At 33.7% G+C, this 16,431-nt stretch overlaps 1 protein-coding gene across 8 annotated transcripts in view; it reads right to left on the bottom strand.

The window, feature by feature from the left end:
• BRIP1 (BRCA1 interacting helicase 1) overlaps positions 1–16,431 on the bottom strand; it is a 120,440-nt gene that overhangs the window by 51,355 nt on the left and 52,654 nt on the right. For 6 of the 8 annotated variants that reach the window (XM_066979409.1, XM_066979411.1, XM_066979410.1 and 3 more), the window contains 8 exons: positions 15,477–15,589; positions 13,040–13,122; positions 10,795–11,118; positions 9,203–10,042; positions 6,866–6,939; positions 6,063–6,141; positions 3,887–4,108; positions 2,737–2,894 (listed from right to left, as the gene is read on the bottom strand). In XM_066979409.1, the coding sequence (XP_066835510.1) occupies positions 2,737–2,894; positions 3,887–4,108; positions 6,063–6,141; positions 6,866–6,939; positions 9,203–10,042; positions 10,795–11,118; positions 13,040–13,122; positions 15,477–15,589 (1,893 nt within the window). Of the gene's footprint in view, positions 1–2,736; positions 2,895–3,886; positions 4,109–6,062; positions 6,142–6,865; positions 6,940–8,048; positions 10,043–10,794; positions 11,119–13,039; positions 13,123–15,476; positions 15,590–16,431 lie in introns of those variants that run through there. The other 2 variants (XM_066979412.1, XM_013198069.3) reach the window with 2 other exon arrangements.

Genomic DNA, 16,431 nt, shown 5'->3' with positions numbered 1-16,431 from the left:
TTAAACAGAATGATGAATCTGATTAACATGCGATAACAAATATACAGTCTGCGAAAATGACCGTGCCACCTCCTGCAAGCATCCCTCACGTCGACTATTAAGGCTTTACTCAGATTGAGGTCAGACTGGTATTCCCCATAGGCGCATTAAGATAAAAGTTTGCCAGTAACATGAGGAACAAAACAATATCCTGTTATATAAAACCTACTGTCTCAACAGCTGACTGTCTAATCAGTTATAGCAACAACTCCTTATTAAGTTTGAGAATTTAATTGTCAGAGTTTCATTCACCTTTTAATATATGAAAGAATTTATTATATTAGCTAGGCTAGATCTTAAAGCACTCTGAGCCCTTTACAGAAAATATTTTGGTATTGTAAGTGTAAGTTCCAAAACATATCATCTATAAAGTTGTTCCCATTTCACAGAGAAGATGGCAAACAGGAAAATATTGTAAATAGTTGTGTATTAAGGAACATAAATAACAATATTAATTTATATGCCACTGATGTCACATAGAGCCTGAATAAGTTAATGGAGGTTTCTAGGTCAGTGCCCAGCATATGATACAATTGAATTTGTACAAATGTAGCAGCAAATATAAAAATCTAATTTTCAATATAAATGTATAATTAATATGAAAGAGTGTAGGTTTAAAAAAAGATTTACAAAATGTAATTTGATAATCGCACCTGCAATTTAACTCACGACAAACGGTGTTGCCTCTCTAATTGGTTACCAAACCTTGAAGTAAATTGCAAATATTAAATCCAGTGATTCTATTTTAAGCTTGTTTTGCTACACCAATATGATTTCTATTAAATGAATAATTCCTTGCCTTCCAGAAACAACTGTACTTGATTTATAGAGAGCACATGACATGAAGTAGTTTAAGATGACATACGATACCTCATGACAACGTACATGATTTAACATAGGGTAGGGCAGCAGTATAAACTACAATGTTGATTTCATCTCTACAAATATTTTGCTCAACAACAGCAGGATCTTGTATTCAAGAATACATAACTGGGAGCTAAAACTGACTTACAGCTTCTTCAACCTAATGCATGTGTGTTTGCTCTGCCATACACCAGTCTATTAAAGTAGTAATTTAAACTCCTTTTACTCATTCTACATGTCTTCATTTACATTCATATACTCCCAATTAAAGAAAAACAGCCATCTGATTTAAAGCAAGGAGATGACAAAGTTAAAGCTGTATTTACTTCTACCATCATTCATCCCCAGTACATTTTACCTTTCTAAATAAGTAACATTATTTTCACCAAAAAGAAAAAAGGGGAAAAGAAGAAAAAGGAGTAGCTTATTCACCCCCACAGCTCTCACGTTCAAGTCACCTGGTGTACAAATCTAGTCATAATGCATACGGTTTGCTACAGATCCAAAGCAGAGATGTCTGTTCTGACAACTGTTTCACAGGTCTATTGAAGATGAGATATTTTTTTCTTCCCTGAATCTCTTTGAAACAAAGACATGCATTAAGAGATTAGATGTGTCTCTACTGAAAGCCACCAGCTTTCAGAACGACTCTCCAAAGCCACATGTGGTCTTTTTTAGCCTGTGTTGCTCTCCACAGCCTAGAGGTTTACCAAGATTTCTTTCTAGTGGATGGAAACAGAGTGTAAGAAAAGAATAGGAAAGAAACAGACGTATTCAGAAAATATATAACAATTAACTGTGTGTTTCTAGCTAAAGAAACAGAGGAAGTTAAGACCTGCAGACAGTCTAAGAACATAACATTTGTTTATTTTACACTAGTAAAACACATACTTGTAAATCAAATACCAGCTGGTTACACATTGATACTTGATGCACCTGCTATGAGAGACAGCCAGTCCCCCCTTCAAATGCCTACCTGGCTAGCAGCATGAATAAAATCAGTGACATTGTTTAGTTTGCACAGTTAGTCATGGAAAGCAACAAAGTGGAACACAATGCTTCTGATTTCCTGGCAGTGTTACAGAGCCCCTTATTTTAAAAATACAGAAAGAGACTCTTAAAAACATATGAGAAAACAAGAAATCACTCCATTATGCCTCAGAAAAAAATGATTATTTCATGTTCTTTCAGTATAAATTCCCTCAATGTATCATTTCATTATCTTTCATCTAAAATGAATGCTGAATCCACTGAAAGGCTAGTAATAGTGTTTGAAATACCAACATTCATGGCATGTAATGCTTCATAAACTTTGTTTCATCATCACATTGTCATCTAGCACATCTCAAATAGCTTGTATTGAGGATAATGATGCACACAAGTCAAAACTTAAGGATCATATTCAGTTTTTGGCAAAGTTTTAGACACAAAAATCTCTGATTCAATTCAATTACACTTCCACCCACAGTCATATATGAAAGAAAATTCATAGAGACATGAAAAATACAAGTCTCACTATATCACTTGTGTGATTACGTTTTGTTCTAACTTCCTCCTCATGAAGGACATGGATAGCTGCTGCCTGTTTTCCTATCCCCCTTCATAAAGCGTAATACTATAGACTTTGCATCAAATTAGGTATAAACAATGTCAAATGTATTAAGTGATCTTAACTGTGATACTGAAAATCATTTCAAATCTCTGGTAGAAGTTAGATGAAGGTATATACAAGTACTCTAGGAAAAAAAATCATTCTACCATCTGTAGAAATGGTATTTTAATACAAATTATTCAGCAATCATTTCAATATACAAAGTAAACCAATTTACTTACCTGTGACTGTACTTTATTATTGAAGTGAGTAACCTCAGCTCCTATCAAAGGACATGGAGAAATCGACTGGATGACACAGTTCCTGCATTGTAAGTAACTTGTCAGAGAATATTCCTTCTCATTCCAAATAGCATTTAAAGATAAACCGGCGTTCACATCTTCCAAAAAGAAAGAAAGAGTGCTTTACATAGACATCAAGAGATATTTTAAAACAGTTAAGAGATCACAAGCTGCACTTCACATTTCAAAACATTTTTTCTTTGTTTTGCAAGAAAGCGAGGTGATAAAGAATACTTACTAATCTCTGCAAATTCAGTAGCATTTAAAATAGAGTCTGTGACAAAAAACACAGAACTGTGCCATCTTAGCACCAGAACTGCCTACACACTAGCAAAAATCAGTACTTTACTTCTGGTCTCTGTCACCTGAATGCTGCTAAAGTATCACACACTGCATAGTATGACATCAGGCATCATTTCACGTCAAATATGAACATCATATCACTTCTACAGAGCCCTAACTTTAACAACTGTGCCAGAGTATATGCCTCATGGAGTTTAATTTGCTATAAGGAATGTAAGTGATTCTGTTTTCATTATCCTTATCTTTTCTTTTTGATCAGAATGCTATGTAAGGCCCTGAGAAATTTGGGAATGGAGAGGAAACTGGTGTCCATCTTCACTGTTTGGTTAAGCATAGAGAGCTCTACACTCTCCCACTTCTCAGACAATTGCTACACAGAAGAAAGCATGTAGAAAGCACCTTTTGTTAACTTGATATTCAGTGTCCCTCAAAAGGAGAAGTTTCCTAATAAGGAAAAATTACAAAAAAGCTTTAGCAAAGCTTTGAATGTTCTATATAATTTAACGAAAGACAGGTTATAGTCTATTTGAAAGCTCAGATGTTTCTCTTGGCTCAAAAATACTTTCCAGTAAATATCCGCAAAACCTGTATAGTATTTTGGAAAGTAGTAGTGGGGCAAAAGACTTCTACAGATCCTCTCTACAGAAGTAAATCTCCTATGTAGATCAAGAGATAAAAGCATATTACCAAAATCAGAGGCATCTGAAGAAAATGAAAGGTATTTCATTTAAAGCTATAAAACTTGACAAATGTTAGGTGGTATTTATCAGTAATCAGTAAAATTTACCTTTGCTTTTCATGGGCATCTGATAGACCTTCAAAGTTTCTTTTAGATGCTTAAGACTTGCAGCATCCGAGATGACCAACATCATATTATCATCTTCTGAGCTGGCAGCTAGTTGACACGCACAATTATTAATGGATTCTTTACTTCTTACAGTAGTATTTCTGAAGAGTTTCCAGATTATTTTCAGCTCAATATTACTGTACCAAGCTTTTCTCAAAGTTCCTATAATTTAGAAAGCGGGATGTAAGACACATATAAATGGTTTTGAATACAGTACTGTTCAAACATACTGCAAATTTTCCACATTTACAAGATGGTAATTTAGGCCCTGATCCAATACCCACTGAAGTCAGTGAAAAGACTTCTATTAATGCAAATGGACCTTGGAATAGGGCCTTATTTAAATATTTTAATGCATCCAAAATTTACTTTTCAACAGATAATTTCCCCCTTGTTATTACTCCCAAACTCACCAGCGAGTTTGAATCCACTTTGAATAGAGTGTCATTTATTTTTAATTTTCTTCAAACCATTGCAAATTATTATTTTTCAACTTTCATGAACCAACTGACATCTGAGATTCAGTTTAAACAGCCTTAAACTTCTTGCTGACAATGGACATCCTAGTAACAGCTAGTGTTCAAGGACCTCAGTGGTTCAAAACATTTTTATTTAATACATAGTTACTCCATTTCACAGATTCTATACCAATTAGCAAACATATGACAGTGCTGATAAATTAATATTAAGGAAATGAATTAAAGTCTACTGATGAGATTACACAAGTCCAAAAGGAAATAGATCATGGTTCGTCTGGGAAAATGGAGAGGCAACAGCCTCCATCACCTGGGCATCCCTACTTTATTTGTAAAGTAACGAGGACTTTGCTAGCTGGCGTGTGACTTTAATGGCTCCAGAGCAATGGGGGCATCTTCCATTTCCCCTCAGGCTCAGATCTGGTGTGCAGAAGAGGATACTTGCTCATTCTTGATATTTTCTGGTTCATATAACGTCTGGACTAGCTTTGCGACCTGACATGCATTTCAGCTACATCACACATTGGAGTCACAAGCACTAAATGCTCATGCACACAGTTCCTGCCTACTCAGCCTGGCCTCCCCACTTTCATGGCTGAAGACTGTTTCAGGAGCTTTTTCTTTTTGCTAATGTCACTTCTTTGACACCAGTTCCATGAATGTTTCATCATTTAATAAGCTTTTGGGGCCTTACAGAAGGGGAAGGGAAGTTTAAAAATCCCATACCATAGCACGCTGTAAACGACTCCACACAAAAGTCTATTTCTAAGCCTAAAAGTCTGTTTCTAAAAGCTTATTTCTAATTGTTTCTGCATGTAATTCATGACAACTTCTTATAATTAGGTCATTACTGCATATGGCCCAGTAGAGTGAAGATACAGTGCCTTTCTAAAATGTAGAAGAGTTATTGCTATTATCAACTTTTTAGACTTTCCCAAACTAAAGCACCTCACAAAAACAGTAGAGCCAATTTTAGAGCACATCTAATTCTTATTTCATACAATGTGTCGACTGAAAGCTAAGGAGCAAACTAAATTAATGCAAGGTAGGCTACATACTGAAAAACAACGAAGTGATCATACAGTTCGTTTCTCAGTAAAACTTTTGACAGTTTCATTAAAACATGTATTAGATTCATAGAGTTGCTGTGCCAAGATATTACCCACATTCTCACAGCAACTGGTAGCAAATTAACACCTAATCCTTAGAAGCAACATACTGCAGTGAATAGGCCACTATATTACAAATAATCTCTTTCAGCCTTGCATAATGCCAAGACCTGTTGCCTCCAGTTAACTCTTAAATTCCATTCAGGTTTCCATCGTACCTTCAAGATAGATCAATACATCTGGACCACTTAATCAAGGAAGAGAAACACATCAGAAAGGTTACATTAACAGTAATTTATTTTCACTGAAGTACCAAGTAGAACAGGTTTCTTTGTTGTGATAACTTCTCCACCCAAAATTTTTTCTGCAAGTCTCTAGTGTATTTCTAACAACTTATTTATTTACTTACCATAGCTAGTGGAGAAATTAACTAATTAGTCTAAAATATGCCTTCAGCATCCAACACTGTGGAAGGATTAAGAATCCTACCATTCCCAACCTGAAACAAATGACCAGTTACATAGATCTTACCTTCTGCTTTTGGTAGTATTTCAGCTCCACATACTTTACAATAGAGTCCTTTCTCGCAAGGTTGTTGGTGGTTTTCCTTCTAACAAGCCAATATGCAAGTTAATGTGAATACTAGTTTGCATATATTAACTACGCAACTATACAGATTGAAGCATGTAAGTATAAACACATTTAGAAATATATCAGAACTACTTGAGACATACTTCTTTAAATGCTTAAATTTATTTGAATCAATATTTATCGTTTCTGTTAGCTTAAAATTAAGATACACTACAGACTAAAAATGTTTAACCTAGCCTGAAGAGAAATAGTTTTATATAAAATGAGATATTTTACAGCCAATGATGCAGCAGGATATCAAAGATTCAGCTTGGAATTTTGCAGAGGAACCTGGGAAAACCGGTGTCCAACTCTTGCAGAATTTCCATATGATTATGTTCTTACACTGCAAATCCTGCCTTAAAAATTATGTACTAACCAGAAATTGGAAGCACTGCTTCTACTGAGATAGGAATCCCATCTATAATGAGCTATGAGCTGGACTCTGTAGACTGTCAGTATCTGCAGCTTCTACTCATGTTAATGGGACTTAAAAACATTCTGCTCCTTTGCTTCACACATGAAACAAAGGCTTCTGCCCAGAGTGTAAAGATCTAGAGCAAGCCATACAGACCATGAATATGCTGTTTTATCCATATATTTATATATGTATCATTTAAAAGATTATGTAATAAGTACTTTGTATTTCCCCTTAACATTCAACAGTAGCCACTTAAAAATTAGAAACTTTATTTACAGGGTACCTTTCTTTCACAGGTGTAGCCACGTGCCCTAACAGTAGCTCTTCTTCGCCTGCATTGTCTCTGAACTTTCAATCCTTTAATAAATTCAAGATTTCATGATTACTTTAGACAGAAGAAATCCTATCAACCTATTTTATACAAAAGAAATTTTCAATAATTTAGCTTTTCCAGATCTGTGAAATCCAAAGAAATAACTCTAGGAAGGTTGGTACATTGATTTTGCTTCCTTTCAATTACTCTGCTACCTAGACGCTAAATGAATTTAATATACTCAATCATCATAAATATATTAACTAAAGAAATAAAGAATATGCTTACCACTAACATATTGAATACTATAGTTAAAGACAAATACAGATTGAATTTACACAGCTTTTACACCAAAAGAAACTGCCCATCTTCCTCCTTCCCCTCTCCCAGCCTTCCCTCCAAAACCAGCAGCAATACAAAGAATTATTATCCATCGGTTGTCCCAAGCATCTCAGCTACAGTCGGGATTTGAGTTTGGTGAATCTCTGTACGAAAACTTTAAAAGAAAAATCTACTATCTAACAAGCAAAATGTTGAGTTTTTAATACATGTTAAAAATAATAATGGTTTAGTAATTTCATACAAAATGTAGACATTGCAAATTAATATAAAATATTTGACACGAAGAAGGGGCATATCCTAAGGAATTTCTAATAAAAAGTAAGATACAACACCAGATGGATTCAAGAAAGTCAAAATCTGCTCCTGATCAGGAAAGGAAGATGGACTTTTAAAGATGGTCCATAAAGAGAGGCAAATCTGTGAAGATGACAGCTAAGGGATAGTATTCCATGAGATGAGCAGACAAGCCACTAAACTTAAGTGATTTCTATTACCTGTTTAGATACACATAAACATAAAAAGTAGTTTGGTACAGAAAATTTGTTAGATCTTTAGATGTGTCATATGTTTAAATTGCTGCCAACATCAGAGCTTGCTTCTGCACTATCAAGTGGGAGCGTGGATGTAGCTAGCTAAAAACCATCGGCACCTGATGATTGAGAGAATTCCATGGAACTTGAACCAAGAAACACGATCCTTACACAGCACCAATAAAAGAAAAGGCTTAACCAAATATCTTATAAGAAATATTGCAAAAAAATGCTTGTTAAAGAAATTTAACAATATTCTTGCCATGCTTGCAAACACAGGATCTATTTTTATAAAGGTCTATTTATTTTGCAAAGGGATACAATTTAAATCATTTTGATAAGAACACATTCACAGTTCTGCAGAGATGGTCACAGAATGTTATTCAGATGAACTCCTAGAGAAAATGACCGGTCAACAATTTCACCTCAGCTCTCATTCAGAATATACAAATACCTATAAATCAATCTTATGATTGCAAAAATCCTGCATCTGCATATTAATATAGGATGGAAATGAACAATCTTTTCTTGAAAATCATGCATAATGCTTTATTACAGCAAAATCCTGGCTTACGTTTTGATTGCAGTAAATCAAAGAAATGTTTAAAATGCTCCAAAAAAAAAAAGAGTACACTGAGGCAGATTTAAAGTCCATTATGTACAAATTTACATTGTTGTATATGGCATAGAAAATGTGTTTGAAGGGCAGATGAGTACTTGTTTTGAAACGAATACATACAGAATCCAACCAAAAGAAACAAAAGAAATTTTAAAAGAGTCACCAACTTTTATATAAAACAAAGAAAGACTATTTAAGAAGATATTTGATGATGATGATGAGAGGCAAGTGCTCAAATACTGCTATTACACAGGCCCTGATATGCTCATTTTGACAAAAGAAATTTGAGGGAAACAAGTACTGAAGAACTTATCTATTTCAGTATTCGTTCTTAGTCTATCACGTTACTTGATCTGCAAAGATGCTGTTATACATATTTAATAAAAATCATAAGAAATGCAAATAATCTTTTTTGTATATATTGATATTTTGCTTTCTGATGTAAACTCAACCGTTTGCATTTAATGGCAGACTAATTAACTCTGTAATAGACAAATCTTCTCTTCACCCTACAATGGCAAGAATTATTTGGGCTTCTATTCAGAATTTCCACACATGATGTTTGTCCTTTGACCACAATGTGAGGGTGAAGAATCTGAATTATATCTACAGATAACTGCATGTTGCATAGCTTGCACAGTAAAAAACAAAAAACATAAAATGAATGATTGGGCTTGATAGTTGCATATTTTAGATGTTAACTAGAATGCCATATTACTGCTCTATAGTGAGGCTACGTTATAAAGGCTGCTCACTACATTTCCCATAGAGGCTGTCACTGTGTGCTAGTATTGTCCAATAAAAAGGATGACACACCTTTATTTCGTGATCTGGAAAGACTGATTTTCCGTTTTTTGGTGTCCATCTCTTGAGATTCTATCTGCTCTGCTTCAGTTCCACTAGCCATCTTTACAACAGTAACTGCACTATTCTTACTCCCATCGTTTTGCATTATTCCATGTAAACTTGTGTTTCTGTCATCATCATTAACCATTTCTTTTGTTACAGTTAGTGTTTTTGAGGTGTTGAATACAAAAAGATCACTAGCTACTGCGGATGTTCCACATTCACTCAGATTCTCATTTGCATTACAGGTTGGATCTAGTGGTCTGATTTCCTGTTCCTCTGATTCTACATCATCATAGAGTTCCGGTGTGAAGTAGATGCTCTCATCCTCATCCTCAGCTTCTGCAGATGCATTTAACATTGAAAGTTCAGATTTCCCTCCCACAGAAGGAAGCTCACTGCAGGGCTCAATTTGAAGCTGTAGCTCATCAAGATGCTCCTCGGCAACTGGAGCCTCAGTATTTTTAACTGAAAAATTAGTTGTTTCCAAATGTGATTCTGGTACACTTGGTTTATGTTCTGAAATGAACGATGACTGGCATTGATTTACACCATCAATAAGTTCACTAGCACTATTCACATTCTTCTTTTGTTTGCTGCTTGCTGTGGACATGCAGTCTGCAGCTACAGGCAAAGGCGTTGAAGTCAGTGGTTTAAAGCAGCAGTGTTCTTTCATAAAACCAGAATTAGTCCAATCATTCTTTTTTGCTCTCTCTATTTTATTTGCAGGCCTTTTGGGTGTGGAGTCCATATGTTTTCTTCTTTGTGTTGCATTGTGAGAATGACTCTCTACATCAACTTTCTGGCCACCTGTGAAAAATCACAAAACATTAATTAATTGTATATGCCTTCCCCCTGCTGATTTACAGCATGTTTAGCACATCAAAATTACCACTGTTTTATTAGGTTTACAGATATTTTATAATACTCATTAAGATCCAATACAAACAAAAGCCCAGATGTTACAACTATCTTTGCACGTGAATTGTCTTAATGAAATCAATAGATTAACTGGCCCAAGTAAAGTGAGAGCATATGTACAACTGGATTTAAAATCTATATTTTTTATGCTTTGTGCTCTTATATTATTTACATCTTTCTTACCTGAAGGGAAATGATAAGCTTTCCTAAAATTTAGGAATGGACGGATAGTTACTAGTAAAGCTGTTGCAGGAAGAGATCGTATACTAGGACTCTCACTATGCCTAAACAACAGACATGGCTTGAATCAAAGCACTCGTCTTGCAATAATGCTCAGAGTATGTTTGAAGCACATGAATTTAAATTATCTTCATATTTTTCAATTACAAAAGCAAATTAAGTGAAAATAGTTTTAATTGTACTATAATATTCTCAAATATTATCGTTTTAAGACAACCAGATGGAATGACAACTAATTTCAGTACGTTGAGCACAGCTTATACACATTTGTGAATAATTATCATGTTGTACTATAGCACTCCAGTAAGTTTAAAAAATATTTGTTTCTTCCAAAAAAATAGGTGACTGGACATTTGAAATTGTTAATGAAGTCATTTTTTCCCCACAGGAAATGAACATACTTTGTTTCATTGCTGCCGTGATATTACTGGACTGATTTGATGTCACAGGATTAATTGAGTTGATGGGTGTAGTAAAATGAGTATCTGGGACCAAATTTTGCTCCTCACTTTTAACAGGAACATCTGGTGACAGGTGAATAGTTGCCTCCTGTTGAGAAGCTGATGACACGTTTGAATTTGAAGGTACATGGAGAAATTCACTACTACACGGTGATAAACAATCAATGCCTTTCTGGTTTCTTTTAGCAAATGCTTGCAAGGATTCAAGTGCACTACCAAAATTTTCATGATGCCGGACTTGTTGGCGAATCCATTTAGATAATCCTAAAGGGGGAGGGGGGGAAGGAAAAAAGTGTTACCACAAAACTATATCATATATACTATTTACTGATGTGAAATACCATTTATCTAAATACTACAAATACTTCTGCATATGTACAGACTCTTAAGTATTTTGAGTAAGATAATGTATGTCCCCCTTTCAGGGCTGGGAACTTGATTCAATGAATGATACTATTAATATTTTTCTTTCTTATAAGAAGAAATAAAAATGAACTGGCACCTTTACTTTTTCAGTAACGCTCTTTTGAAATTTAAACTGCTGCAAAAACACCATTACACTTCTTTTATACCTGGGTGTTCACTTCGGTTGTTATCATGAATTATTAATAATTTACACAGAGTACAGCTATTTATTATCATACTAACAGCATATGACAAAAATTAGAATTTAAATAGAATGAAGCTTTTACAACTTTATATCAGATAATGGAAGATATTCAGAAATAATCACAACTACCCAATAGCAAAAATATAATGCAACATGACAACATTTATATGCAAGGCAATATATCATTGTTATATAGTCATCATTTTTAGAATCCTCATATAGCAGAAGTTTTAAACCTAATAGCTATTCAGATGATGTTGGAATACACAAGACTGAAGTAAAAAATAACTTTCTTAATAAAAATGTAATGTTTTTAAATCCATTGAAATGTTATTTTAAATACCAATTGTTTAAAAGTCCCTGACAAAAGAGAACTGGATTCTTCCGTGGAGTTTTGCTTTTTAGAAAAAATACTAATCTTACCAAATCTTAATCATATTGACTTTATATATTTATATAGATAGATACAAATTCTGTTTCCTTAGAAACGTTATAAAGATAATTTGATAATATGGATAAAATAGATTATATGTCTTTTTATATATACACACACATATATGTATATATGAGGAATTCAAATTATCTAAAGAAATTTGAGTTTTTATATCAATTTTATATAAAAATTATTTATGTAACTCATTTGTATATTTTTATAAAGAGTTGATATATATATGTTATATGTATAGTTATTATATATATATATATATATTTATATTTATATTTTTTCCATTTCCTTAGAGAACTTGAATGTATTTTTATTGTAAAAGACATGTCAGAAAATCGTTTGAGAATTGTTTGACTTGTAGTATGGTGGCTGAGCTCCATCTGCTGACTAGACTGCAACATTATCTGTTTACTATGTCCTCTTACCCATTCCTTCTATACAGGACAGGAACAAAGATACGTAATGCATTCCTCAGTAATTTCTTCTTTTTTTTTCTTTTCTATTAAGATAGTATGCATGTTCCATTTTATTTTATCTGCATTTATTTCCAGCTAGTATAAAACTACAGAGAGAAGTTACTTTTTTGCATATTGACCATTTAGGGGTTCCATAATAGGAACAGCCCAGCCTTTACCTGTTCTTACCTAAAAAGCCAGAACATTAAATTCAGACTGCTTACTCAAATCACTAAAGATTCTTATCAATGTAAAGTATACTTCCACTAGAGACGTATCCAAAGTCCAAATAAAAACGTAGTGACTACCTTTTTCATACATACATATACACACTCACCTGTGCGCACACATTTATACATACCCTACTTATATTTAATATGCAAAGATTCAGAGTGCTCAGGTATTTACTTATAAGCAAGAATAAGAAAGAATTATTAAATTCTTCATACTGAAATTTCTGTATCATCATCTGCATACATACAAAAGGGAAAGGAAATTAAATTGACTGAATATTGGTATCAATGCATTTTCAGAGCACTTATTGAACTAGTGATATTAAGTGCAGTTTTAGACTTCTAAGTTTCAAGTACACATTTTGAGTTTAACAGCTATATTTTGTTATGGCTTTCCTTACTCACCTAGGAGTGGAAAAAAAATTTTTTTTTTATAACTTACCAGTTATGTACTTGTTAGGGTTATTCCGGAAGCGGTCATCAACTAGAATAAGAGCACCCCAATCACTCCTATGTCGTATACACCTACAGGCAAGCGACAAAAAAAAGAGTGTATATATAATTAGAGTGCATGTAGTCAAAAACTGTGGGAATCAGATGAGGAACTGCAAAGAGTCAGCCTGCTGGAGTATGCAAAAACATATAGAAAGTGCTTTCCTACTCTCTTGCAACTAAAAAAATACATTATGAATGCAAAAACTACACTACCAGAGTATATCGTGGAAACTTAATTTTCATTGAGTTCTTGAATCTAATATATGAAGACAAATAAAAAAACACAAATACTAGCTAATCCAACCAGCTAATCAAACCATATATTATTTGTTTTCCACTCTTAACCGAATAAATTAAATACTGAAAGGTGAATTTGTAAGAGCGTAAAAGAAAACGAAATGTACTGATACAATGGCTTGCAGTTTTTTAAATAACTATGCACTTTCATAAAGAAATGTAAAATTCTGCAAATCAAAGCTGAGTGATACTGTTAAGTTTGTAACTGAGTTGTTACAGGGATACAAAAATATTCCAATATTCACTTCACATGTGTTGATATTTTGAACATTATTTGGATTTCTATACTGCCTCCCAGAAAAAAAAATATGAAAGAACAGTAATAACATTAAGTGAAACGTGGAAAAGAATCTGTCTGTAATAGCTTTGGATTATTATCCCCATTGCATAAGAAGAGGACAACTTTTGAAAAAGACGTACATACGTACATGAAAACACAAGCGTAACAGTCAGGCATTAAAATGGGAGTGACAAGGTTGGTCCTCCAAAGAAATTTGTATTTGAAGTTTCTCCATGATAAGAAAAGCTACCACAACTTCTTTAAGGAACAGACTTCTTCCCACTTTTCATGTTTTATTGCTCAATTAAGCGTTAACTCATAGTTTAAATGAATGACACAAACCGGAGAGACATCCTACACTTTTAGGAAAATCAGCACTGCAAGGAATTCATAGCACGGTTGTCACCTGGCCATTCACACCATCTGTTATATTCCCAAAGGCTGCTATTTCATTTCATGGACTTGTGTTACTTTGTATAATGTAACAGCACTGAATTAAGAGAAAAGTGCCAGACTGAAGACTAGCATGTTTCTGCTCACTTCTATCCCTGCAGGCGTCTTTGCAGTAAGAAGCTTGTATCTACAGCAACTACTTGCTGCAGTTTTCAGAATAAGCTACATTCTGGTTTATATCACCTTAGTAGACTGCTCTGTTTTTATAAAAATAGTCATCATGTGCTGTCATCCTTCACCAAACCTAAGTTAGTAAGGACTTAGTCTACCAATACTGTACACGATTCACACATTTATTTCAGAATGGAAGTCTATTATTTCCATTTAAGTTTAGACTAGCATGAGTTCATTCACATAAATTATACAAGCAATTTTCACTAAAGCTAGAATTAAGTTAAAACTCCCATTGGTGACAAAACTTCAAATTCATTTCTTACTATTAGAATTCCACCACCTGTTTTTATTTTTCTTAACAACTGTTAACAAATGCTCTTATTTTGCAAAGTGAAACCTAAGAAATCAGACCTGTAACAAGAATTTACAATGAGATTTTATTACTTAAGACTATATTCTCAAGTTTCTTTCCAAACTTCCATTTATATTATTATAACTGATCTATAAATCTTTGTGCCTCTATCATGCATATATATATCATACATACATCTATAACAGATGTATGGCAAGAATCACAGATACAGATGATAGACACTGTATCTACCTATGTATATGATAAACCTTTTTGGAGAAGGATGAATTAATTCTATCATGTTAATAAATTTTAGGTTTTTGTTTTTTTTTTCCTTTTGAGAAGGTAAGCTATACCACTTCTAAATCCGGAAAAAGATCAGTAAGCATAATTGAATTGACCTTTTGCAAAGGTCTTAAAAGAAAACACTATTTCTCCCTTTAAAAAAATACTTGCAGGCTAAACGTCAAACAACTGGTCTAAGCCCACCACGAGTAATAATTAGTATATTTATATATATATTTATATATAAGTATATAAGTATGTGTGTCTTAGAAAAGACCTAAGAATTTTCGTTTGGTTTATGAGTTCAAGAATTATTTTTCTCTGCAAATGCTTTCCTTTCTGTATATCTGGACTAACAACAACATAACCTGCAAACAAACTAAAGCAGAGTCTGAATATAAAATGAAAACTCGGAATTATAACAACACAAATACACAACATGTTCAGCCAGTACAGAATAGCTGAAGACCTGATTTCCGTAATATGAGTTTTTTGGCCTGATTACTTCTTCTGTGCTAACAATGAAGAATTAATCAGTGAAGATGTCACAAACAAGAAGTTCTACAAATAAGTATGTTTTTAATTATGTTCAGTTTATCTCACCTTCCCAGGGCCTGGTTCAGAGCCCTGTAAGCTTGAATTTCATACCATTGACTCCCTGGTAAAAGGCCTCTCGAATTTTTGTGCTGGTCATTGTACTTCCTCTTTAATTCAACCTAAGAAAGAAATCACAATATATTGTTTTTAGTAATAATTCTGAAATGGAAATATTCTAACAGGGGAAAAGAATCAGATGTTGATTAAATAAGCAAATATAAAAAGGAAAAAAGGGAGCTTGTTAGATAAAAAAGCAGGCTAGAAACAATCCCATTTCCAATTCCAGGGAAAGTCTTCCAAATTTTGTCCAGATCATAAGTAAACATGATTTTCCCAACCAAATCATTATTTGTTCATATTACATTATGGCCAATCAAACTAAGCATGATGGCCTTAGTCAAAATTAAGGCCTACCTCAAGACAAAAATAACTCTGGGTCTCAGCTCTTGCCTTTAGAGTCATTTACCTAAGAACCACAGGTCACTAAAACCTTCTGAAAAAGGTTGAACACCACATCTGAGCTCATACCATGGAGCCACTGACTTTCCAACTGTTGCAATATGCACAGACCAGAAAAACAAAAACTAATACAGATTCAACATGAATAATAGCAGTTCTCCTGACAGCACAGTTGCATTAATCTGTGAGGAATACAAAAGTCTTTTCTATCAGCATAATTGCATTCTCATCTCACATTCTGATACAATCTAAGTGCCAACTTCTGTATTTGCAGCATTTTTCCACAGGTGCTACTCATACTATTGCACAGACAAAAACAACAGCATAGATCTTGCCTAAACTTTAACCACATCTTTACAAAATAACCATGAGTATAAACTGAAAGGAGTACAGATTTCACAAGAGAATGTTTTTTTTTTTTCCAAGGAAATTGCACCTGTATTACATAAACACTTCAGATATGCTTTAGTGACAATGACTTAATACATACAGTTCTAACTAT

This window comes from Anser cygnoides, chromosome 18 (assembly GCF_040182565.1).
Source record: "Anser cygnoides isolate HZ-2024a breed goose chromosome 18, Taihu_goose_T2T_genome, whole genome shotgun sequence".
In the NCBI taxonomy this organism is placed as follows: Eukaryota; Metazoa; Chordata; class Aves; order Anseriformes; family Anatidae; genus Anser; species Anser cygnoides.
This window is presented reverse-complemented; position numbering and strand designations above follow the sequence as displayed.